At 44.2% G+C, this 26,548-nt stretch overlaps 1 protein-coding gene across 2 annotated transcripts; it reads left to right on the forward strand.

The window, feature by feature from the left end:
- Positions 1 to 26,548, forward strand: lmna (lamin A). Of its 2 annotated transcripts, none has more exons than XM_062538820.1 (13): positions 1 to 58; positions 3,143 to 3,524; positions 18,022 to 18,178; positions 19,190 to 19,315; positions 19,633 to 19,803; positions 20,337 to 20,462; positions 20,757 to 20,977; positions 21,332 to 21,617; positions 22,153 to 22,260; positions 22,368 to 22,487; positions 22,743 to 22,802; positions 23,578 to 23,778; positions 24,238 to 26,548. In XM_062538820.1, exons 1-13 carry the CDS (start codon positions 13 to 15, stop codon positions 24,271 to 24,273), a joined length of 2,040 nt encoding a protein of 679 aa, XP_062394804.1. In that variant the 5' UTR covers positions 1 to 12; the 3' UTR covers positions 24,274 to 26,548. The 2 variants fall into 2 exon arrangements, with proteins under 2 accessions (XP_062394804.1, XP_062394805.1); XM_062538821.1 differs by lacking the exon at positions 1 to 58 and adding an exon at positions 1,924 to 2,067.

Here is a 26,548-nt window from a genome sequence, read left to right on the forward strand (position 1 = left end):
GAAAACTTGGCAATGTTTGCAGGCCTCAAAACATGGAGTGGCTCTTTCAGGAATGTAGGTAAGAATATTTCTTCTCTGGTGTCATTCTCACTGTGGTAAATTATCTCAACAGTGTATGTCAGTGGCAGCAGTTTCAACTGGTTTGGGTTGTAAACTCTTACAAATGACACAGCAGTATTGTATCCAATCAGTGGCAAAGCCATGCCTGTTCTGAGTCAATTAATGACACCTGTATTTGGCTTTTGTCACTCAATTTTGTTTATCCTTCACCTTTCTAAGTGTATATGACTTGATATATATATCTCTCTCTATTTGGCTTTATTGTTACTTGTTAAAAGGTTTGTACTTGTTAAAGAAGTCAGTCAACACACACCGGTAGACCTTTTTTGAATCTGTGAAGGAAACTTCCAAAGAAAATACAAACAGGCTGGGTGAAGTGATTGTGTTTTGCTGCATACTTTGAATGCATTTGGAGTCAGGGAAAGACAAACCTGTGAGCTGTTAGAGTAACATGCCATTAGCAGCCTGTCATGTCTCACAACCTGTGTCGTAGGTGGAGGCTGCCTGTTTGCAGTCATACCACATTTCACAGGTCCTCTATATATGAGGTACAGATTCCCATGACTTTTTTTTGTTTGCTTGTAAGAATGTACTCGATTAGTTGCCTAGGCAGGTATGTGGTGGTGGTGCCCTGTGTGCTTCCTACAGATGCCATGCAGGAAACAAATGTTCAGCCAAAGGAGGGTTTGGTGATGGGAGGAAAAAAACACATGTCTCATGAAAAAGCAGCATTGTCACCAGGAATGTTGGAGGGGCCTGAGAAAGTGGGGAAAGGACACTTGGTTGTACAAGAGAGCAGTTTGTTTGTTTGTTTGGGGGTGGGGTGTGAGCTGTCCCCAGTCTCTCTCTCTCGGTTGGTCTCTCTCTCTCTCTCTCTCTCTGACCCTCACCCTTTCTCTCTCTCTCTCTCTCTCTCTCTCTCTCTCTCTCTCTCTCTCTCTCTCTCTCTCTCTCTTTCTCTCTCTCTCTGGCTCTCTACTTTTCTCTCTGACCTGGCTTTTCCATGGGCAAGGTCATGTTTGACTGCCAAGTCAGCCAGCCCTGCTCCTGCATAGGCGGCAGTGTTGTTGGGTATCCATCCAACATTGCCTCACCCAAGGCAGAGTTGCCCGCTTGCAGCCTAATCCCACGCAGTAAAATAAAGGGATTGGACAAGGCACTTTTCAAAACTCCACCCCTTTGTGATAAATATTAGCGCAGGTTTGTGCATCCCTGTAGACATGAAGGTCTCCCATTTTCTTTCGGGTGGGGAAGCAATTTCCTCTTCTGACTCTGCATTTGACAAGGATGACTTCGTTCTTGTTTGGATACTAAAAGATGCGCTCGATAGGCGAGATTGTAAATGTGTATTTTTTTCTTCGTTTTTATGACAAGATTGGTTTTGGTGTTGCCCAAGACACTGTGGCCTAGAGGGCCGAGGGTCTCATTTTTCAGGGGAAAAATTCTCAGCTCTCTGAAGCAGATCAGCACTGTCAGATATGGCAAACAACAACACTTATCATCATCGCTCAGTCTGAATATTAGGAGTGTGGGGGGATTTCTTGGGACTCGAGATCAGTCGTAGTGCGTCAGCAAAGTGAAAGGATGACTGGGACTTTGAGCAGAAAGTGAAAGGGAGAGCAAAAGAGAGAGGAGAAGGCTGAGCATGAGCAGCTCCCTCAGCCTTTGTGGGCTAGACCGCTCAAGTCAACCCTGGCTCCTCCTCTCCTCTTCCCCCTCCCTCTACCATTTTTTCCCTCCCTCCCTCTCTCTCTCTCTCCCTCTCTCTCTCTTGCTCTCTCACTCACTCGCTCTCTGTTTCGCTTGCTCTGCCGCACATTAACTGGGGCTGAGAAAAGCTGGCAGCCAGTGTTGAGCAGAAGCCAGAGGCGTACAGAGTGAGGCGGCATTCCTGTCCTGAGTCTTCACAGACTGCTCCGAACTCCAGAGACCAAAGTCGAACTCTCAGACAGACACGACCAGCCTGACAGGGGAAGCCAGATCTGCCATTTGTGTATAAAAGAGCAGGTAGAAAACTTTTATATGTGGTGTTCTTGTAGTTTGTGGTTTGTAGTAGCTTTACCTGTAAGTCTTGAGTGTTGCACTGACAGTTTCTTCAGTTAGATTTCGAATTATAATTAGAGCAACTCATTGGCATGTGTAAAGAAATGGTGTGGTTCAGATAGAAATGTGTTTATCATTTGTATTTTTGCTTTTAATTGCCGAATACTTTTTTCTAATTCTGTTCTATCTGTGATCCAATGCCCGCCACGCAGTGTCTTTGGAATGACTGTGCCATGTCTTGATACAGATTATATGATAGATAGATAGATAGATAGATACTTTATTGATCCCCAAAGGGAAATTCAAGATATAGCTGTCCTTATCACTGCCATAATGATTGAAATCTTATCTTAATCCTATGTTGCTAATTACTACTCAAGACACTGCAGCCTAATTCCAGTTGTTTATCTGGGAAGCATGTTGAACGTCAGCTGAGAAATGAATGGGTTTTGGCGGTAGAGTAGGCTGAGCTGGTCACTAAAATGATCGACTGTGTGGAGCCCTCATGGCCAGTATTTAGTAGTAAGTTCTGGATCCATAACCTCAGTCTCAGTCAGCAGATGGCATGAAGTGAAGTGATTAGCATGGTCTTAGGAAACCATAACTTTTGAAATGAATGATAAATGTCTATTGCCCAACTCTCCTGAAGCAGCAGTGAAAACAGCGCGTCTCTTTTGCGTAAGCCGAGATGACGCCTCACTGAAATCCACACATCTTTTGGGGTGTGGTTGGGCAGGGCATGGCAGAGCAGGAAGAGCTCTTATTGGGAGAGGGAGGGATGAGAATGACGGACTGGAGTATGGATAGAGGGAGGGAGGGAGGGAGGGAAGGGTGGATGGAAAGGATTTGAGTAGGAGTAGAAATGAGGACTGTCTCTCTGGATTAATTTATTCCACGGTCTGTCGTTTACCTCGACATTTAGACAGCTACGGCTCTTAGAGTCAAAGTCTCTGTGCCAATGTCTCGCATGAAGCTGCAATCCTCTCCTCACACCCCTATGTCTCTCTTCTCTTCATTCCCGCCTCTTGGCTGTCCCCAGCTTCAGTCTACCCGTCTTTCCGAACCGCAGCGATGGAGACCCCAGCCCAGAAACGCAGCAGCCGCGGCGGGGGATCGAGCCCCTTGTCCTCCCCCAACCGCATCACACGGCTCCAGGAGAAGGAGGACCTGTGCAACCTCAACGACCGGCTGGCCACCTACATCGACAAGGTGCGCTCGCTCGAGTCGGAGAACGCCGGCCTGCGCATGCGCATCACCGAGTCGGAGACGGAGGTCAGCCGCGAGCTGGGCGGCATGAAGGCCGCCTACGAGAACGAGCTGGCCGACGCCCGCAAGACGCTGGACTCCGTGGCCAAGGAGCGAGCGCGGCTGCAGCTGGAGCTCAGCAAAGTGAGGGAGGAGTACAAGGAGCTCAAAGCCAGGTAAGGGGACCGGACTGTACCGGACAAGACTGGACAGGACAGGATAGGAGGAGAGTTTTTGTCATTCCAGGAAGAAAAGAGGGAGGAGGGGATGTTGACTAATGAGGGCATTTCAAAAGCATCAACAGAACACATTTTTAAATCAAAATGACTTCCCCAGATCAGGCTCATTTGGAGTACCATTCTTTGTTAACTAGTACACCACCAGTCATTTTAAGAAGAAGAAAAAAAAAAGATTTTAGTGAGGAGAAATGTTTAATCTGTTTCATTCTAATCAATATTACTTTATGAATCAGACACAGTCTTCAAAGTTTGTTTGCAACAAACTTTAATATTGCATAGGCCACTAGAATAGTAGACCAAGCAGAGGAGGTACTATAGTTTAGTCCATGATTTAATAAAAAGCACTCTGAATGAACCTCAAAAATTATATTGAAATGTTACGGTGCAGGATCTCGATAGGCACTTACCTCTTTATCCTCTTAACTTATTTGACATTTCAAAAGCAATCATGACATCTGAAATGTCTGACATTTTAAGTAATTACCCCGACCCTCAGGATGAGTGCATGTAGGGGAACAGGACTGTCAGCTCTCTGCTGTAATGTCAATGCGGTTGCATGCTTCCTGGCCCACATGCATGAGGTTTTCCTCATACTCTCACTCGATTAGCGCATTTCAGGAATGTTTACATTCCCCTAATTCCCGATCTCAACATTTAATTAAAGTCCTATTCAAAGCGTATTGATGGTGGGAGAACATCCAGATCCTGTCATGAAGAGCTTTTTTTTTAATGTCTCTGTCACCATCAGATTTGGGAAAATGTCAAATTAAATGGGACCCATCTGATCTTTTTTATCAGAGTCTATTTAGAGCCTTCTAAAAATGGGAACGCCCACATGCAGTAAGACCTCAGTTGCCTTTAGTGACCAAGTGACAATTACATCATGCCTTTCTGGTCTGCTGCCAGTCCACCAGTGGCAGACGACATGTTGAAAGTGATCTTCAACTGCACTGTTGACTTGGCTGTTGTCACTCGAGAAGCCAAGAAGCACATAACAGCATACAACTCCCAACTAGCCTGAAGGCAGACCTGATGAGACGCGGTGCTGTGTTGATGTGTTGGAAAGATTAGAGAGCTAATGTGGGTATGTTGAAAGTGGGTGTGTGGGTGTGTGGGTGTTTCTGTGTGGGTGTGTGTGTGTGGGAAAGGGTGGTGGGGGTAGGTACAACCACTGATCCCCTGAAGGCATGTAGATGGATGACATGGAGGCACAGTCATGCAGCCCCACCTAGTCTGTAACCTGGAATGAGTAATGACAAGTTAAACACTTCGCCAGCACTCCCTTTCTCTTACACTGGGACTGGCGTCTTAAATGCAACTTCTGGTTGAGCCCCTCACACCCCGGCAGGAAGTAGAACGTGCTCTGCCTGAGGGTGATGGAAGTGCCGTGTTCAAATTGAACACACGCTTTGAGGTTTGAAGCTCAGCATAGCTTCCGTAACCAAGGAAAATAGAGGCAAAAGTGGCCTACCACACACACTTTCTAGGCACACATCTCATTGACGCTTGTTGCTGATTAGTCATTCAGTGTTCAGATATTAGTCTTCTCGTTTTCCCTTAACGCTCCATGACCGCTTACACAAGAGTTGCTGAGGAGGCATGTCAGCACCAAGCCTTTAGCTTCATTTCACAGTCCCCCGTCTGTGTGCTTTGGGTGTTTGCTCATGGGCCCCTTAATTCATTCATTCATTTGTACATTCATTCATTCATTCATTCGTACCTTCATATATTGTTTCTCAAGGTTATCTCTGTGTGTAGCAAGTGGGCACAGAGCAAATGCTTTGGTGTGTCGATGGAGGTGTGTCCCATTCCACGTTTGCTGTTTTAAGCACATCGTGTTGCATAATCATCAGAGGCGGACATCCCGGTTCCAGAAAGTAGTAGACAGAAAGTCCTGCCACTTAACACAGGTGATATCACTAGTTGTCTGATCTACCTGGCTAATTATTAGGATGAACTGGTTTATAAATGGCTGAATCAATCAATCAATCAATCAATCAATCAAATACTTGGCAGGACTTATATTTTCTCAACCCCGGATATCCGCCTCTGATCCGCATCTTCCTCTTATGTGATGTTAGACACCTTAATTGCTTGAAGCATGAGGTTATTTTTGTACATTCTGAGTGGATGTAAATAATAGTTCCCATAGTAACTCTTTATTGATCTTTGCTAGTCTTTACCCACACATAGCTCCTGTTTAAGTAGAAGCTTAGTTAGCTTTTCCCCTTTTAGAATTGAAGCCCCATGGATAGTGGAAATTGGTATCTCCGAGGGAGAGCCCATTCTCTACGCTCTATGCACCGGAAATCGCTCAATTATGAGGTTTAGGACTCAGCGACAATCCATCTCTGATGTTGCAGCAGGCACTGTGTTAGGGGATTGTTTGGTTGCCATGGCAGCACCGTAGCCTTGCCATGGGTGTGTGAGGGAGGGGGAGGAGCAGCGGAGGGGCGGCGGTTCTCGAGCTGACGATCGAGTGAGTCAGATGCTTTTCAGGGCCGTGTGGGAATTGCCTTTGCCGTGGTCAGATGATCTGGAGCCAGACACCAGGCCTGTGCTTGGAAACTCTGTCTTGCTTTTCCACTAGTTTTTTTTTTTTTTTTATGATGTGCGGCCCGTTAGCTTCCAGCAGCCAGGGAGTCTGATCTGTTAATGTTTAACATGCCTAATGAGTGTGTAGGCTCAGTCTGCTTGAAAGTGTTAGAATGGGTGGAGCTGTGAAGAAAAGTTAGAAAAATAGTGATTTGACTGATAAGCCACCCAGAATGCCACGCGCTATGCAAATGTTTGCACGACTCACCTTGGGTCACACTGTAAATGTGTAACTCACTCAACTTCTTTCACTATTATACTTGGCCGTGACGCGTTGTGAGTCTATCTCATGCACACCGTAAGAGGCAGCTGGATTGGAATGCCATGCCCCACAGCATGAGTCTAACTTTGTGTTTGGTCCCTTTCGACCCAGTTGGCCAGTCAGAGCAACAGTACAGTTGGCGGGTGCAGAGCAACCGTATTTGACAATTTGTCAGGGCAGAACAACAGTGCTCCCATTTACTTGCACTATGTATGCGAGCCTTGTGATCTACAGTAGCAGCATTGCTTGAATGAATGAATGAAAGAATAGCTAACTGACTGACTGGAGTGGACAGATGCGTTTACAGCCAGAGTGCGCAACTGGTCGAGTCGCCTGTGCTTCCGACCATGAGTCGACACGTGCCCGTTTTAGACGTGCATCTGTTTGTCGACGTCATGGCTACCGGGAAGCCCCCCCTGTCTCTTCTTTGGAGTCGCCTGAAACAGGACCCCATGTGCCGGCTGGAGCATGTCCCCGATGGCTGGCTGAGCTGTCTTAAAAAACACACACACTCACAATCTCCGTCTCTCACTCATAGACATTCAGCACTCACTCACTCACTCACTCACACACACACTCTCTCTCCCCGTCTCTTACTTGTACACATTCTCTCTCTCTCTCTCTCACGCACACACACACACACACACACACACACACACACACACACACACACACACACACACACACACTCAGCCCACCGGCTGAGCAGCTGAAAGGTATTCTTCTGTGTACAGTAAACCTACTGTCATCACCCACAAGCAGGATAAAAGCCTGCTTAATCTTGTCCTCATAATAACAGTGTGTGTGGACTTATTTGCCTAAGTGTGGCTAGTCGGATGAACCAACCAACCAACCAATCCAGTCACAGAACGGAGGACTGTGCTGTTGGTTTGTGTTCCACAGAAGTAGACTTCCCCCTCAGTGGGATGTGTGATCTGGCCCCTGGGGATCAAAGTGGAGACTCTCCCGGTCTGTTTGCCAGTGCTTCAGCTGGACTTGTGCATTAAAGTTACTGTGCCACTGCAACATGCTTCAAGCGGTGCAGAAAATGCTGGACTCATTTTGGTTCCAGACAGGGTGTCCTAGCACGTGTTTTGGAGCTGAGTGTTATGGGCGGGGTGTTCAGGTAGATATGTGTATGTGTGTGTGTGTGTGTCTGTGTGTCTGTGTGTGTGTCTGTGTGTGGTGCCCACATGTTTTTTTTCCTGTACTCGGATGGCATATTATCTCCTGCCACACCCCTTGGCATGCGGAGTCGGCATTGTGTCTACAGGAAGGCGGTGCCTCTTAGAACTGGATTTATCCAGCCACCATGCCACTCTTATGATTCAAAAGCACACTCAATTATTTTCAACTCACAAATTCTCAGTAGAAAACATGTTGTCTGTGCAACAGTCTCCTAAGTCTTGATATCTCCTTTCTCCATGCATTATTCCTGGATGGGCCTTTCATTTAGTTTGAAAAGCACTTTAATGCTCCCTTCTAATCATTTGGTAATTGTTTGCATTACTTTTGAGTTACCCTTAAATGATTGTGCAGTGCAGTGCAATACTCTGCATGTTCTCCAGAACATCACAAGAAATACAGAATGTTAGGAGGGTCATGTTCTTTTTCAGTAAACCAGTATCATTTTTGGATACAGAATATTACAATTATCATAGGCTTGCAGCCAGCTGTGCTCTATGATATGTCAAGAGTATATTTCCTTTATCAAGTCCTCACTGCTTCCTGTTTGTAGAGCGTGACCATATGTCTCCTGCTAACGTATGATTTCATACCATTGTTATGATCCGGTATCCAAGTATCAAATTCATTGTTCTACTGTTAGGATACCAATCTAATTTTGAATAGTGGTATCTGCTCATAGTCATATCGATCAATCATTATCTATTTATTACTCTATTCACAGTGCACGTTCTCCAGAGCAAAGACCCCAGTGAGGGATGCTGTGCACAGTTATTTTCTAATTTCCTTAACAGAAGGGTTAGACTAAACAAGACATCTACTGTATGTGTATGGGGCCCCTTCTCTTTACTATTTACACCACCTCCCTGGTCCGATTATCTGCTCTCATGGCTTCTCATATCACTGCTATGCAGATGGCACACAGCTCTATCTGTCTTTTCCATCTGAGGACCCCTTTGGTCGCTGCATGGATCTCTGAATGCGTTTCAAGCATGCATATCTACATGGATGAAGGCGCACCATCTCCAGCGGAGTTCTCGAAAACGGAACTGCTGGCCCTCCCAGCCAAACCAACACACCATGACATCAACAGCAATATTGACTCCCTATCTCTTGACCCTAACAGGGTAGCGGGAAACTTAGGAGTTGTGATCGATGACTGACTAACCTCTCTGGTCACATTGTCTCGGTTGCCCGATCGTGTTGCTTCGCACGTTAATAAAACACCAGGCCTTACCTGACTCGATATTCTACCCAACTCCCGATACAGGCCATGGTTGATGTAAATGTAAGCAAGAGATGTTGCAGCTTTGTTTAAAGAATTTCTTTGCCATAAAAAATCTGGGAGCAACACCAATGTGTCCAGGACCATGTATGCCCCAAAAAGCGCATAAAACAGTGGAAACATGCCTCTACCATTTTCTTAGACACCAGCGTAGTTCTTTCTATAGGGCACAGAGGAGATTCTGAAGCTGCCATTGTTTGACTAACACAATGTCTGAGTGAAATGGTTATCCTTTCACAGTGTGCTAGTTGTCCCTCCGAGCCCATAAACTCCAGTGGAATCTCCCAGCTAACGTCAGCCAGGGTCCGGTGTCATGGCCATCTCGGGTGATGCTGGACCTGTCTGGAGGGCTGGGTGGGGACAACCCTTGCCCTGTTGCTGCTTCTTCCCTTTTTTAAATAGTAGCTGGTAATATTGACTGGGGGGATAGTTTAATTTACAGGGGACAATTTCATCTCTCTACACTGCGGTTTTAATTACTGCTACTGTTTTCGATGCTTCACAGTTCTGGTCGCTGCAGAAACTTCGTCCTTTATAGGTGTTGTGAACCATATAGTCCAAATGAACTCTAATGGCCATAAAGACAGAAATAACCTCTCTTGTTGTCCGTTAAGCTTCGCCTCCTGGTAACTTTTAGCCCCTTGTGGGCACGTTTTCTCATTGGCAAAGCCGCGTAGGTACAGTACTCTGTAAAAAGTCTCTCGTTCAAATGCTGGAGTGATGGAAACCAGATGTGGGGAGCATTGTGAATTGGCTGTATGACCATAGAGGCCTTATTGTTGGTTGGCGTCGAGCTGGGAGTCAAGATAATGAAAGAGAAGGTTTTGGCCATCCATGCACCATGCCTGTGTTCCAGTGGCACCACACAGTGTGTTGGAAAGTGTGTGTGTGTGTGTATGTGTGTGTGTGTGTGCATGTGTATGGATCAGAGTTTCCATGGCAGTCCAGGCTTTTCCAAACCAGACTATGGCCAAGAACTAATGAGTCACTCACTCACTGAAAGTAAATCACTTAAATATGGTAGAGTTGTGTGGACACACACTCACACAAATCCACGCACACACAAACGACGGCTGCGATTGGATGTTTGATGGAGACACATTTGACTCATATCCTCCGTTATGTAACTGTCGTACCTCCCTAGGGATTGAACAAATACATTTCTACTAAGTTTTGTACATGCATCTTTTATGTATCGAATGAACTCAAGATGTTTTTAATGGGACTTTGTAAACACTTGCCAACAGTGGTGTTCTATGTGCTCGTTCAGCTCTGCACAAATGCATGAGAACGAACTGGTGTTTTCCAAAAAGTTGTGGTTTTGAAGCACTTTTTTGTTTGCGATGATCCACATATCTACTTGAAAGTGTTGAAGACGCTGCCTTAGTCTTTTGTTGGATCAGTTATTTTTTTCCCCATCTGTCCTTCATGCATGTTTTGCGGCCCTTGCACCACTCTGCCAGAGTGGAACAGGGATATTATTTAGAAGTCTGCTCTGTTCTTGTGCAGTCCTTTTATTATTGGCTTTTGACTGCTATGTTTCATTGCCACGATGCAGCTATGAAGCCCATCATGTCCAAACCTGAGCCTCTCTGAGTTGGTGTGTTTGTGTTTTGGTCTGGCTTTGCCCTGTGTCTGTCTGTGTGTGGTATTGCTGCACGGCTGTTAGTGCTATGCGCATCTACAAACAAACCCCTGTTTTGCTGTTTTGTCTCCAAAGAGGGCAGGTCTCTGTGCGGCTCCTCACATGGCAGCACCATGTGGCCTAGCCTAGCGTGAGGGAGCTCCACCAAGTCCCAGCCACAGGCTTTGGTGTCTCTCCAGCACTCCTAATGCTGTACGCCCATCCCTCCCCCCCCCCCCCCCCCCCCCCGTTTACGAATGGCAGCTCCAAACCCTCCGCAGCTGCACCGAGGCAGCAGCGCCGTACGTGAGGGTAGATGAGAGTGCTCGGACTTGGTCTGTGTTTGACCTCACAGACGAGCCCAATCAGATGGTGTTTATTGTTGCTGTACATGAAGGGCATGGCGTGCACCAGGGGCTTCGGAATTGGGGTTGGGGCCTCCTCGTATATGTTTGTGGGAAGGGGGCTTCCTATGTTAAGTTAACTCTCTGTTCAGGAAAAGGGCCCCCATGAAGCACTTTGCTCAAAGTACCCGAAAGCTGTTGCTACACCTCTGACACGTAGTAACTTATATGATCAGGAAGTGTGATTTATAAAGTACAACAAGATGCTAACTGTGCCAGATTGGTTATTAGAGTGAGCAGGCTCATTTCCAGAACGACCATGTGCTTTTGGTCTTGGATGTTTCTATATTGGTGTATTATGTTGTTGGACATGCATGGCAGTTATGAATTGTGTTTATGTTTATATTTATGGTCTCTGGCAGACGCCTTTTTGTCTAAAGTGACCTGCAGTATATCAGTTGACTTCTTGTCTGATTCATCAAGATTTGACTATGGTTTTGATAAACAAACAAGATTCAAATGCAGCAAGTATGTAATGTTACTATTGTGCTTAGTCCTGACAACGTGAGTAATACTTCCCCATCAAACGCAAATTCATGCCTTGCAGTGTGAATGCTCATTTGTTAATCACACATCCATTAGCACGGGAGGAAAACGGGAAGGAAAACCCTCACTCTGCTTGAGTCACAGCGAATTACAGTCCACTTCCACCATGGGCCAGTCCCATGAAAGAGCTCATAAAAAAACTATCTATTTTTCTTGCAAGCACATAAAAAAAGAAAGCGCAAGCCGTTTGTCAGCAGTGGAATTAGAACGAAGAGGAAAGATGTCTTAGAAACAGATGTGTGAGAGTGCCACACCCAACATACTGTATACACATTCAATCAGCTCTTGTGTTGGTGTAGCCCATATTTGGATAGTGTTGATCTCTTATCAACTCTTTTGAAGTCGGTTATCTGACCTTGTCAGAGTACATGGAAAGCACTGCTTCTTAGCCCTCTAGAGACCAATGATGTATTCAAAAATGAACTCTACAAATATGGGGTTTTGAAATCCCAAATAAGGCGTGCTACCACTGACTCCATGGTTCTGAAATGTAAATAGATCACCAAATCAGTAAGAACAATCTAGTCAGGAGTATTGTGTCACTACTCCTGAAATGCACAGAGGAAATCCTCCATCATGCTCAAGAATAGAAAACGGACAGATTTGTGTTTGATCTGTCCCTGTAGCTCTGGCTGTGTGTCGCTTGAGCATCGGTTATCTTTCATATCAAAAGCATGTCAACTAAACAAGCAATCGCCATTGTCTTGTAACCCTACAGAACTGGAGAAGAATGCATCTAAGCCAGTGTGTGTGTGTGTGTGTGTGTGTGCGTGTGTGCGTGTGTGCGTGTGTGCGTGTGTGCGCGTGTGCGCGTGTGCGCGTGTGCGCGTGTGCGCGTGCGTGTGCGCGTGCGCGTGTGCGCGTGCGCGTGCGCGTGCGCGTGTGCGCGTGCGCGTGCGCGCGCATGCATTTGCATGCATTTGCATGCATGCATGTTTTCTGTTTCATTGTAAATCTTGTGCAAGCGTCTGGAAAGACTTCAGGTCTTTTTTTTCTTGTCCTTTTCTTGAAATTATATTGAATAGCCCATATGCCTCTGTGGTACTCCCAACAATGAAAGTTTGTCTACCACACATCTGTGTTCACTCTGAGTGGAATATGATGCTTGCCTTACACTTTATCATACTACAATATGCAGAAGTTTCATTGAAGAGTTTTCTTTTGCAAAGTATCCAAAATGTGATGTTAATCATTTAGGACTAGCACTGAGGTTTTCCCTCTGAGCGAGTTAGGAGAGCTGATCTTTTACATTTATAGCGGACTGTTGAAACATGGGCACTAGCCTAACTCCCAAGTTTGGAAAAGTGTGTTTTTTTGGGAACTTCTGAGTCATACATAGGGTTATATGTAGCTTATGTATCTATAAGGCTCTGTGTGCTATGTATATCCACTCTCAGACCATCTGCAATTTACTATACCTTTCTCAGGCTACCACAAATGTAGTCTTTCAACATGCACATTCAGTACATTTCCACTTCAGTTCAGTGGAAAGCTCCTTCTCGGTATGCAAGCGTGACTCAAACTGCAGTCTGTGCATTCAGAGGGAAACCTTCAAACAATCGTCCATCAGGGAATGGGGGGACCCTTGGCTAATTTCTCTGGAAAAGTTTGGGTTGTTTGGAGTGTGACTCACCAAAGGGTCTCCACCCTTGTGTGCCCACACATGCAGGCATGCCTGTGTGTGATTGTGTGTGTGTGTGCGTGCATGTGTGTGTGCTTGCACGTGTGTGTGTACATGCCTGTCCTGCATCAGTGATTAGTAGGTGGTTTGGATGCCAAGGTGGTGTGGGTGTGGGTGGCAGCAGTAGTAACCAAAGTGGATCTCTGTAGCACCTGTTGCCTCAGGTAGAGCACCTTTTTAAAGGTTTACTGCCCGGCCTACTGTAGCACTACTGGAGATAATGTGCCTGAGCCTGACATGAGCTGGGTAAAGAATGCAGAAAATGTTGTTTTTTAAGAGTTTGACTCGGAGAGCCTCAAGCAATTCTCTGCAAGAGGATCTTAAATATTTTTATTACATGCAATGAGGCTTTCTTTCTACCCACTAGCCTGTATGTTAAATTGACAGCTAGTTTAGATCGATGTGTAACTAGACTTGAAAAGTCTATACGGTTTGTTCACTGTAGAGATGTTTCTTAATATTGTAAAGATGTTTAAAAATATTTTTTTGTGTTATGACAAATGAATCTTCTGATATTTGCAGGTTTAGTGCCATTTTTTGACCTAGTATGCAGGTAGATTGTCTTTTCAGAATGCAGAGAATGTCCATAAGCGATGGTTTATGACTGAGTACAGGTGTTTTGGACTTGTTTTGGACTGTTTCTCTGCCTGCAACGTCAATCATGGTAATTGACCCATCGTAGCTACTAGTTTTGGCTGGTAAAATGTGTTGTAGAAATGTCCTATAAATGCTTAGAATTCTCTGGGACAGTGCCTCAGGCATGGGCCAAGTTGTTGAAAATTTGAAAAACAAACAAACAGAAAAAACAACTGCAAGATGACCAAAGTGCTGTCATTACTAGCTTCAAGTTAGTTTCAACTAGTTTCTGATCATCTACAGTATAGATCTCTTCCTTGCTTTAAGTTTGTAAATACCATAGGATATTCTGGAGAAAAGAACTGAAGAACTGTTCCCACAGTTGACTGTCTTGGTCTTGCCAGCAGAAATGCGGGTCATCTTAATGTTCTTAATGACAGTATCTAAGCTAAAATTAAATTCAGCTTGCCTTTTAAATGTTGATCTTGAACGTTTAGGAAATGTTGTTCAATAGAGGCCTGGTGTGTCATCAGATTATATTGTTTGATTGAAAAAGTTGCCACGGTCTGGTTTTCATAAACACTGACTCCAGCATTTGGAATTTGAACTTGCTGGGATAATAAGCACTCCTTGGGTTAAGTACAAGTTTTTGGTCTGTTGCGGTTGTATCTGCCTCTGACATTTCAGATTTTCCATCTATAGTCGATCCTCCTGGATGGAAAGGAAGCTTTTTTTAACCTCGAAATCACCGATATGACAGAGAATAGAAAAGAAAAAAACAGAAGTTGCAGAAGGGAAAAGCCCCTCTGCGTTTTAGTCTGCGTCCGTATCCTTGGAAACGCGATTGAAGTGTGACACACCAACGTTTCCACTAGAAGTACAGTCTGGGCCATATCGCCATGGCAACGCTACAGCAAACACTGTAAGCCATTGCTTGTCTTTCTCCTCCTTTCTTTTTTTTTACTGTGGCTTCCATTTTCGTCACAGAAGTGGACAAAGATAGCTATGAGTCATAGCGGGCTGGAGGCAAAGGGGCTGATGAATTCCACCTTTTTTCTGTCTTCCTCCTCTTTCTCCCTCTGCTTTCTTTGTGCCATGAAATATTTCCACATCACACACACACACACACACACACACACACACACACACACACACACACACACACATGCAACCTACTCTCCTCCCTTTTTCTCCTCACTTCCCAGCATTGATTCACTTCAGAGGTCCTGTGTTTGTATATGAGACAAATGAAGTCTGTCTCACTATTGAAATGTTCTCCACTGTGTGTGTGTGTGTGTGTGTGTGTGTGTGTGTGTGTGTGTGTGTGTGTGTGTGTGTGTGTGTGTGTGTGTGTGTGTGTGTGTGTGTGTGTGTGTGTGTGTGTGTGTGTGTGTGTGTGTGTGTGTGTGTGTGTGTGTGTGTGTGTGTGTGTGTGTGTGTGTGTGTGTGTGTGTGTGTGTGTGTGTGTGTGGTATGGTGCGCAAGGCTATTGCAGTTATTTTGTTTCACCCTCTCTGCATCTGATTGCTCTGTGGCTGTATACAAATCACACATGGGTGTCATCTTTGATTTCATTCCCTCAAAATAAACCTACCTCACTGGTGTCTCATATGTCACCCCCTCTTAAAATTAGCCTCACCGGCCTCCAACCTCGAAAGTATCACTGGCCACTTCTGTCCACTGCATGCAGTGCACCAGGTTCAGTTAGGTCTGGACCAGTGACGTGCACTTTCCACCGCTCATCCACTGGACTGGTGATCCGGCCGTGTAAACATTTCCCACTCGTACAGCTTCCTCTATGATAAACACGGTTCCATTTGCACGTTTATCCTGCCAAGTGAATCAAAATGCGCCGGGTCATAATGTAAACTTTGATGAAAATATCACGGCTACGTGAAGTGTAATGCACTGGAAAGCCGCCTATTGACGGAGTGGATAAAAATACTTGTGTTTTCCACCGAGACAGATGTTGCATCAGGCTGAGCCTGCACAGCGCATAGGGACATATCCTTCCATTGTCCACCTCAGTCAATGTGGCTTCCTGATGAGTGGTCCTGCAACTGTTGGAACAAAAACAAACAATTTCTTCCTTAAATGTGTTAAGTGCAAGCAAGGATGACTAATGCAGTAAATATTTGTTTCCATGGTATGCGCTGATAAAAACGGATCCCACACTCAGACACACATGCAGTATGACACATGCGCACATGCGCACACACACACACGCACACACACACACACACACACACACACACACACAGACAAACACAAACGGGGCACATTAATTTACACTTGGCCCGTAGAGAGCAAGTCTGAGTTAATAGCAAAGAGTTGCTGTTCTTTTGGCCTGCGGGAGTGCTGGTGAGACTGGGGCGATGCTGAGCTCTGCCCACCCACACTGTTCCCCTCACCTTTGACACTTGGCCATTAAGTGCCAGCAGACGCATGTATTTCTGCACCTCAATACCCAGTGGGACAAACAAGAATGCTATTCCTCCCTGTGCATTATGAATATCCAGATTTCTGCCTTACTATGTGAAAAATGGAATATTTGACAAAGGTGGACTAACCTATGTTTGCAAATTCCCCTCGTCTGTATGACAAAGTGTGCTAATACATACTTTGTGATTGTTCAGGTAGGCCTGGTCATGCTAACAAGCTTACCAGAATTTCCGGCTAATTTCGTCAATTTATTTGAAAAAGCCACAAGTCAGTAGCCTTGCCCTAATCTCAGAGGAATGTGGTGAGAGACACAGTAGTGTTTGTCACTGCTGGGTGGGAGTATTGCACAAGGAAGTGATGACTAGATGCCAGAGCTCAAAGAGCCCCCCTTAAAGGCCTTGCCTTCCTCGCTCTCCCGCCCTTGAGCTTTATGAACATTCCTCACATTGCTTGTAGGCTACTCAGCAACATTGACACTCCTTACAACTGTCACTCATGTTGGTTCTTATCCGTAGAGGCCATTTCTCACACTACTACAAAGGTGGCTTGGGCCTCACTTAGTGGAAATGCAGGGGTGTGATGCTATGCTAATCTATGTATGTAGCAAGCATAGTATAGCTGTATCTAAAGTGTACTGTGAGCAGCAGTGCTGAGTAGAAGAGAGGGTTGTCTGTGTTTGCAGGGTTGAAAGGCAGCCGTAGGTTGTAGATCACTTGCCTCCCTCACAAATGGTTCAATGGTTAGGAAGCTGCCCTTTTCTGTCTTTTGAAATCTGAGAGGATTGGAAAGGAAGCACCCCCATGCTAGTAAGGCTCTCTCAACACCATCCAACTGGGTGGTATATTGATGGGAGATTTGCAAAAGAGGCCATCTGCCATTTGTGTGTATACTGTACATACTGTATGTGTGTGTGCTGTCTCTCTGTCTGTATCACCTATACGTACATGTACTGTTTAGCCCCGAGTGTTTGTGTTATGTAATTGAATCAATGCACACATTCTGGTCCTGCTGGGGGAGACTATGCCAGCAGTAGTGGTCTGGAAGCCATCTCCTTTGCCAGATGAGTGTCATTAGTGTTGGAGAACCCTCGACTGTGGGGGCTTCATGTAATACCTTGGAGCTGGTTTTCCCATCTCCTACTTAAACTTAATTCTGGGACATTAAAATGGAGAGCTCATGATTTACAAAAAAAAAAAAGTTTTAATGTCTTGTTTTCCACTAGGTTGTTAATGTGGAAGTTTGAATTTTGTGAACGGCAGCACAACACCCCCTATGAAATCAAATACACATGTTGTTTACTTATGTTGGCGGATTCCTGTTCGAGATGTACGTTGGTCTGATGAACTCCAACAGCATTGTTGTAACTGGGAGAGGGAGCCTACTAGGCTGATGTCTGGTTCTATTAAGAGACGGGTCACTGTGGTAAACCTACTGCAGTGTACCACATTCCTCAAAGGCTTTTAGAATCAGTCTCTCTCTCGTACACAGAACAGTGAAGGCTATGTGTTAATCAATGTAGCGTTTGCTCATGATCATCTGGTACGTCATCTTTCATATACTGTAGGTCCACTGAACTACATTACTGTAATTTTGTAATATCTTGATAATCTTCAGGTCTGCAGCATATCCATATTTCTCGTAGTGCTCTATCTGCTTAGTGATGAAAAAGTAGGAGTTCATTCCCAAGCAGATGAACACACTATGCATTTGCTTTCAGCATACAGACCACCATATTGAAAATAAATGTGGGTCTATTCATTGCCTTTTTGGTAAAAAAACCCCCCAAAAAAACCTCCAAATGAACAGCATGGTTCTCTCTTTGGTCTGCACTCAGGAATGGAAAGAAGGAATTGGACCTGGAGGGTGCTCTGGCTCGCCTCAAGGACCTGGAGGCTCTTCTCAACTCCAAGGATGCCTCGTTGTCCACCGCCCTGAGCGAGAAGCGGACCCTGGAGGTGGAGGTCCGCGATCTGAAGGCCCAGCTAGCTAAGGTGGGACATTTGTGTTTTGGCTCATTGAGAACATAAAATTCAGAAGGAGAAAAAAAGACTTAGTTTAAAGCAACACTAAAGAGTTTTCTGTACCTTTTTAAAATAATGATTCCAAAATCATTTCAGTGGTTAATCAACTCGTAACAGGGTGAATGGCACTTTTGCATTTTCGCTTTGCGGCCCTCTATTGGCTATAACCGCACTATGTAGGCTACGTTTACCAGATTGGGTAGCGGATCTGGAATGAGACATATTAAACTACAAATTTGGCTTGCTTCGATGTCGCAATTCATCATACTTGCATAAAATCATGCAACATACTCATAAAGATCATACTTTCATAAAATCATGCAACATACCTTGTCTGTGGACATCGTTATTTGCTGGATAAACAAAAAGCATGCATGCGATAGAGGAAAAGTGCTCTAGTGTTACTTTAATTTATTGCAAATACCCATTTAATGACGGATGATTTGATGGCTCAAGCCTTTCCATAGCTGTCCTCAGAGGAGGTTTAAGATTGATGAGAAGAGGCATATTGCTCTCAGAGGGCACTTTGGTGCTACAGTTAGCCATTTATTTTCCAGGACCTCATGTAGTATTTCACAGACTGCATAGTGCTTACGCACAGGATGGGTGAATTTATCTGTTGTCAACTCTGCGGCTACTTGTTGAACTTTGAGGAGGAGTGTCAGTATGTGAATATGTATTTAATACTGATGTGAAAACGGGCATTAAAATATTTTTTTGCCATGTCCCCTCAATCTTTATCTTTTTCTACTAAGAATAAGACCTATACCTTCAGTCTGAAAGTTCCTTAGTATTGTTCCTTAATTATTGTGTTTAATTATTGTGATCCCATCTCTCTCTTTCCCACTTGTTTCTTGTCGATCTTCATAATATATATAAAGGCGAAAATAATCACAAAAATATACAGAAAAGATATGTGTACAGTACACCACAATGTGAGAGACCCAAGACTCAGGTGTGCTGTGGTTCCTTTCCCAATAGCTGGATGGCAGCCTTAACGACGCCAAGAAGCAGCTGCAGGATGAGATGCTTCGCCGAGTGGATGCTGAGAACCGCCTCCAGACCCTGAAGGAGGAGCTGGACTTCCAGAAGAACATCTACTCTGAGGTCAGTTCAAGAGCAAGCTAAAGGCTCACCCATGCATCAGATTGTTAATAGTATTGTTGTTGCTGTTGATGTTACTACAACCACTTGAATGATAAAATAAAGGCTGCATAAGTATAAGAAATTTAACAAATTGAAGGGTTGTTGCCAAAATCAGATAGGACAGACAAAATAGAGGGGAATAACAAAGGGTGAAATGAAAATGTGACTGAGGTCTTTCTACAAAGGGGTCATTAACCTTGAGAACGAGCTCTGGTAATGTTCCACCATGTTTACACATCTGAATAAAACAATTTTTTGTCCTCTACGTCAATCCACAGGAGCTGCGCGAGTCCAAGCGTCGCTACGAGTCGCGGATGGTGGAGATTGACAGTGGCAAACAGCAGGAGTATGAGAGCAAGCTGGCTGATGCCCTGACCGAGCTGCGCAGGCAGCACGAGGAACAGGTCCGCATCTACAAGGAGGAGATCGAGAAGACCTTCAACTCCAAGGTGAACAGACCACATTAGTCTCAGGCAGAGGTGTAAAGACTGGTTTCAAAAAGTAGAATCTGGATGAGGAGTTGTACTGTACTAATTCCACTCTTCTGATTTCAAGTTCAAGTTCATTAATGTCAACACAGTTGACTGGAATTTGCCTTGTTGCCAATCCATTTTTTTTAAAGGCAATACATGCATACACAGGAAAATACAGTGCATGAAAGCCAATCACATACTGTACACGATCATTCGATCATTCAAACCAGTAAAAAGCTGTAAAGACCTTGTGCTATTTCAGCCTCCCATAAAGTGTCTTGTGCAGTCTATATGGGAAGTTGAAGTAGCACAAGGTTTTTAGTGAATGATTGGAGCAAATCATATTATATGTGGTAGGACTTTTACTTTCCGAAGCCGGACTTTTACAACTCTATCCCGAGTTGTAAGACGTGCCTCTGGAGAACTTCACTTAAATGGGCACCCTCCTTTATTGGTTTATAGCATTTTGAAAGACATTGTCCTGAACTGTTTGCGTGTGTTCTTCCCAGCTGGAGAACGCTCGCCAGTCTGCGGACAGGAACAGCCACCTGGTGGGCGCCGCCCATGAAGAGCTGCAGCAGACGCGCGTGCGGGTGGAGGGAATGTCCTCTCAGCTCAGCCAGCTGCAGAAGACGGTAAACATCACCTCTGCGACTTCTTCTCTCTCTATAACTCTCTTCAACCGCCTTTTCATCTCACTCTACAGGAAGCCTGTCCTCCACCTTTGGAGTTTAGAACTTGCTTGTTGATCACCAATAGATTTAATGTAGTTTCTGTATCCGTATCAATTCTGGTTAAATTTCTTCTATAACAATGCCACATACAGTTTTACACCCTACAATAGCCTAAGGTTAGTCTACAATCTATATGTTTTTGTGTTTAAATGCCTGATGTCCATTGATGTCCAAGTGTATGTTCCCTATTGACAGTTGGCAGCTCGCGAGGCCAAGATTCGGGAGTTGGAGGAGGGTCTGTCCCGTGAGCGAGACATGATGCGCAGGCGCTTGGGCGATAAGGACCGTGAGATGGCGGAGATGAGGCAGCGCATGCAGGAGCAGCTGGACGAGTACCAGGAGCTGCTGGACATCAAGCTGGCCCTGGACATGGAGATCGCAGCCTACAGGAAGCTGCTGGAGGGAGAGGAGGAGAGGTGAGGAGCTGGCCGACACCCTTCACAGGCAACATCCTTTACAGTGTACTCAAGAGTACAACACATAGTGATGTCCAGCATGCTCTACAGAGGCGAGTTACACACGTGCGATCTGATCTGACCAAAACAGAGAGACAGCTGTAAGCTGTGTGCTGATGCTCAAAGATGGGCTGTTTTTGTAACACTTAGGCCAAACACACTTCCTGAAGTCTATCACACCCCGTTTAAATAGACGTTTCTTGTACTCTTTTTTTTTTTTTTCTTGTTTTTCTGTGTAGCAGAACAATGACATGCATTTATTAGGCTAGAACATATCAGCTGTGTTTTAAAGCGGTTTCGCTTCCCCCCCCCTAGGCTTCGCCTGTCGCCCAGCCCACCGCCCACCCGTGTGACTGTCACCCGCTCCTCTGGCTCGGGCGCACACACCCGCACTGTCGTCCAGAGCAGCAGCAGCCGCAACTCCTCGGGCAGCGCCAAGAAGCGCCGTCTGAACGACACCGACAGCGAGGCGTCCAGCGTGATGGGCGGGACGGTCACCCGCACGCGCATCGCCCAGCAGGCCTCCGCCAGCGGGCGCGTCACCGTGGACGAGGTGGACCTGGACGGCAAGTACGTCCGCCTGAGCAACAAGGCTGACCAGGTGAGCCCCTCTTCCACGCTGTGGCCTTATGCCAAGATGGTCGTCATTGTTGACTTTGCTATTGGCGCAATTCTACTGTATACGCCTTCATCTTCATGTAACCTTTTTTGTCAATTTTGGCAATTAACTGAAAATGTATCAAGACATTAAAAACAACTCTTCGTTTACCTCTCATTGACTTGATCTTACAATATGTCAATTAATCAGTGAATAATTTCCACAATGCTTATGATCACTGTCCCCTTAAGAAATATGTTCAGTGTTCATTCTCAGGTCTCCATCCCATCTAGTGTCTGCCATTTTGTATTTACAGTGCCTTGTCAGAGAACTGTGAGGGCAGGGAAAAAAACATGTAAAATAGTTAATTACATCAATCGTCATCATCAAGCCCTTAATTGGTATTTGTACTCTTTTGGTGACAACCTGACAGATAACAGCATAGAAAGTGCAGTTAACCGTAATAGCAAAAAACATCACTAATGTGATCTCGTGTGTGTGTGTGTGTGTGTGTGTGTGTGTGTGTGTTGACCTACAGGACCAGCTTCTTGGACACTGGCAGGTGAAGAGACAGGTTGGCTCCAGCACTCCCATCGTGTACAAGTTTCCCCCCAAATTCACTCTCAAAGCCGGACAGTCTGTGACTGTAAGTTTCACTAGTATTTACTCTTATTTCTACATCGGCAAAATCTCAGTGCCTTGGTGGTTCTGAAGCGTTGTCATTGCTCACTCTCCTCCTCTGCGGATGAACAGATCTGGGCGGCTAACGGAGGCGGCTCCCACAACCCCCCCACTGACCTGGTGTGGAAGACCCAGAACTCCTGGGGCAGCGGCGACCTGTTCCAGACCACGCTTATTAGTGCTAATGGAGAGGTGAGTCACCGGAAGACTGAAAGAGAGGGACAGTTGGCAGGCGGCCGCTGCTCTCTGCTCTTTTGCTTTCAACTGCCAGGAGAGGTTTTTCTAAGGGTGTAAATGACTATATTTTTTCTATGTGATCAGATCACTAAGCAAAATTAGTTTATTTCACTTCAAACATTTTTAATGTAATGGTGTGTTTGCCCAGCTACTTTTTCCCTTACTTCATCTTGCTCTCTCCCTCTCTCTCTCTTATGCCCCACTAAACAGGAAATGGCCATGAGAAAGGTCACACGAACTCTATTCCAGGATGAGGAAGAGGAGGAGACGGTAATTTCTTCATACTTTAAACTAAAGAACATAAAATATCAGATATTTTTCAAAATAGTTTAATATGAAAAAGGTACCGACCACCACCAAGCTCCATTCACTGTCTCAAAAGTTATCCCTGCTGAAAAAAACAGCCTGACCAGCTCTTGCTGGTTTTATCAGCTTGTTGACCAACTTGTTTGACCACCCTATGATGGTTGACCAGCTAGACCAGCAAATCTCTTGCGGAAGCATATACCTTCAGCTGATTTACCCATTTACTATGATGATTCACCATTGGCTTGTCGTACCACTTCAAGCTGGTCATTTTAGTTGGTGTTGCTGGTCTACATTGCTGGTTTAGCTGCCCATGCCGGCTTATTTTGGTCATTCTAGCAAGCCAGCAATATCAAGCTTGACAGGCTGGTCACCAGCATGACCATCCTACACCAGCTGTATCCGACATGATAGGCTGGTCACACCAGCATGACCAACCTCCTCAGTTGATCATGCCAGCATGTCCACCTGTTGGCCCAACCAGCTACACCAAAGACCAGCAAGAGCTGGAATAAAACCAGTAAAGACCAGTAAAACATAAGCTGGTTTCTAGATTTTTTTTTCTCAGCAGGGATTGTAGATGATAACAGCACCAACAGTGAATATACGGTCTTTATATTCATCTAAATGACTCAGCCAAGAGAAAGTTCATACATCAATTGATACGAACCTCTAGCACAAATGAGGACCAGATCAGCAAGACCTCTTGGTGAAGTCAGTACTTTGTCTCCCCCTGCAGGCAGCGCACAGCACCTGCGTGGACAGCGAGTACAACCTGCGCAGCCGCACAGTCGTGTGTGGCTCTTGCGGCCAGCCGTCGGACAGAACCAGTGGCAGCTGCGTTTCAGGCGCTTCCTCTCACTCCTACAGCAGTGGTGGGGGTCTGCCTGAGGGACTGATCTCCCAGTCTTTTGTGCTAGGCAACAACCAGCCACGACATGTAAGTATGGGCCAACGAGCGCTTTAAAAAACATATTAAAATATAATATTCATTTCAGTTTAATTCATTTTGGTAGATGACTTGGTTTAAATTCAAAAAGAAAAAATGATCAAAAGGTTCATTTTGAATATTAAGATGATTCTCTTCACATGTTTTCTTATTCTGTAAATGGTGCAATTATTTACAGACAAATTACATGAATTATAGCTTCTTCAGCTGACAGAAACACACGCACAGTCGAATACACACACTTAAAGAGAAATCCAAGTTTTCTCTTGCATTTTATGTACAGTATGTCAGTCTTTCCTGCATTTAGTTACACTTTATTTTCATTCAAATTTCAGCCATTTTTCATATTTGTACCTGTGACCCTGGTCACTCTATATAACAATATTATTACTTTTATCATAAGCAACTTTAGATTTTGATTTGACCTTCTCTGTCCCTCTCTTCTTACAGGGAGGTCCCCGGCCAGAAAACTGCTCCATCATGTAGACTAGACATAGACGAAAAGAAAGCCCACTGGCCCTCAATGAGTCATCCATCCACAGCTGTTAAGAGACAGCCGCTCCCTTATAAGGGCTATTTTTCTATTTTTTCTTTCTCCTTTTTTCATTTTTATATACTTTTTAAGAATCGGTCTTATTTTGTACAATGTAACCTATAGGGGTGGGGTAGTGGGTTAGATTTGCATGTGGCAAAGGGCTTTGTAATGGGTAATAGGAATAACACTAAAAAGTTCATCGAGTTCATATATTTTTTGTAGATTATTCAAGTTTTGCATGGTAGCTGGGCTTGCTTGTGTAAAGGCTCTATGTAGAAGAGGATGTTGTTTGGGCACTACAGAGTCACGGCAGGGTTTTCCTCCTGGGGTTGAATGATACGGCTGTCAGAGTTTTACACGCACAGCTCCGAAACTGGCCCCCTGCCTCAGTAGACCTGTCTATTTTCTGACCGGTCTTTACAGACCTGGCATGCAACATGTACAATACCATAAGATTTAGTTGTTTGGCCTCCACGATGAAGTTTTTGTTACATTTATTTAAGTTGATTCTGGAGCCAAAGATTCATGTGATGCATGTCCTGTTTCCTATCAAATTTGGAAATGAATACCTTTTTGAGTTTGGAATATCACAAGGAATTGTTGGTGATTATACCAAACTTCTTTAACTATCTCGGGAGATGTTTACATATTCAAGACATCAGGAACCAAACATAAGCCTTTGACTTTTGAGGGCCCTAAGCCCCTTGGCCTTGATGTCATGTTTTTCATTTTTACTGATCTGCCAAAGACATGTGGTACTCTGTCAAAGCCATGTAATATTGTTGGCTGAAGAAATGAATCTAAGAAAGACACAGAAAAGAAGGAAGTTTTGTTTTCAAAGAGTTTTGGACTCAAGTTGTTTGTCAATGTCAAGTTATCATTTCCATACATTTGGAAAGTGAAAACATTTAATATTTTGTTTGATCAAAAGATTGAGTAATGTTTACTAAAGTGTATGTATAAAGGGAAATGGTGAGACATTATATGGCAGCAATGGAAATTGTATGTTCTTTTTTTTTTTTTTTTTTTTATCAAACAGACTTTATAGAAATCTGTTACACAACTACAGGTAGTTGTTTTGAGATTATTTTTGGATTGCTTAGATAGGTGAAAAAAACATATCCACACCAAGATATGGTCTATTTGGAGTATAGATGTCTTTGAACAATTTAAAGAATATATATTTTTGTTTCCTATTCAGAGTTATTTTTTAACACATTGAGATGTAATGATCTATACTGAACAGGCTGATCTGACTAGTGGGCTAGTGACAATAGACATCAGTATAGACTCCTCTGGGTAACAAGCTTTTTGCACATCTTGATGACCTGAGTAAAGCCAAAGAAGTCTCAAGAATTGTTATGTTCCATTGTTTTCATTTTTTTTGCAACCAATGCAGTTAAAACCCACTGTGTTTGGGCATACAGTAGGCCCACAGTGTTTTGTGCCTTTCCTGTCTAATGTCACCTGTGACTGGTGCTCCTTGCACTCCTCTCTCCTGCTCTTTGGTTAAAGGAACATTTTTTTTTATTATTGTTTTTTATGTTCTGCATTTAGTTAAGCTTAGTGGAAACTTTGGTTTGGGTTGGGGAGGGATGGGGTCACATATCTGTTTTGATTGGGCATGTATTCTTTTGTTTTTTTATAATGACAGCTATGTTGTTCTATTTCAGTGATTGGCGTTTTTATGTTTGTACTGTACCTTAGACTTTATTAGTGCTTAGTTTTTCATCTAGAATATGTAGGACTTTTTGTGTGTTTTTTATTTTTTATTATTATTATTATTTTAGATTTGGTAAGTGATAATGGTGACTAATTCAACAGATGATTGTGGCCTGGAGAATATTGAATAGATCCACAGTGCAATGGCTTTGCGATTGTGTAAAATTGAGTATATTTCATATTTATGCCCAAATTAATGCATCGAGGCTTCTAGTGTCATCTTATAATTTAAGTTCTACAAATTAAATCACAAATTGTTTCAATGATAGACCAGCACAGTATCTTTTAGCAATGTATCAGAATAACTGTCAGACATATTTGTTAGAAGATAACTGATCTACATTCCCCTACTTTGTAAGATTAGAGCTTTTGTGTTGATGTCATTTCATGTTTAAGAAACAAGCCATGCCAAACTTTCTTTTTTTTTTTGTAAATCACTGTTCTATTCAATAGGCATCTATGGGAAAATAAATAATGCATAATAAATAAATTCAAATTTCACAA

Source organism: Sardina pilchardus, chromosome 6 (genome assembly GCF_963854185.1).
Source record: "Sardina pilchardus chromosome 6, fSarPil1.1, whole genome shotgun sequence".
In the NCBI taxonomy this organism is placed as follows: domain Eukaryota; kingdom Metazoa; phylum Chordata; class Actinopteri; order Clupeiformes; family Clupeidae; genus Sardina; species Sardina pilchardus.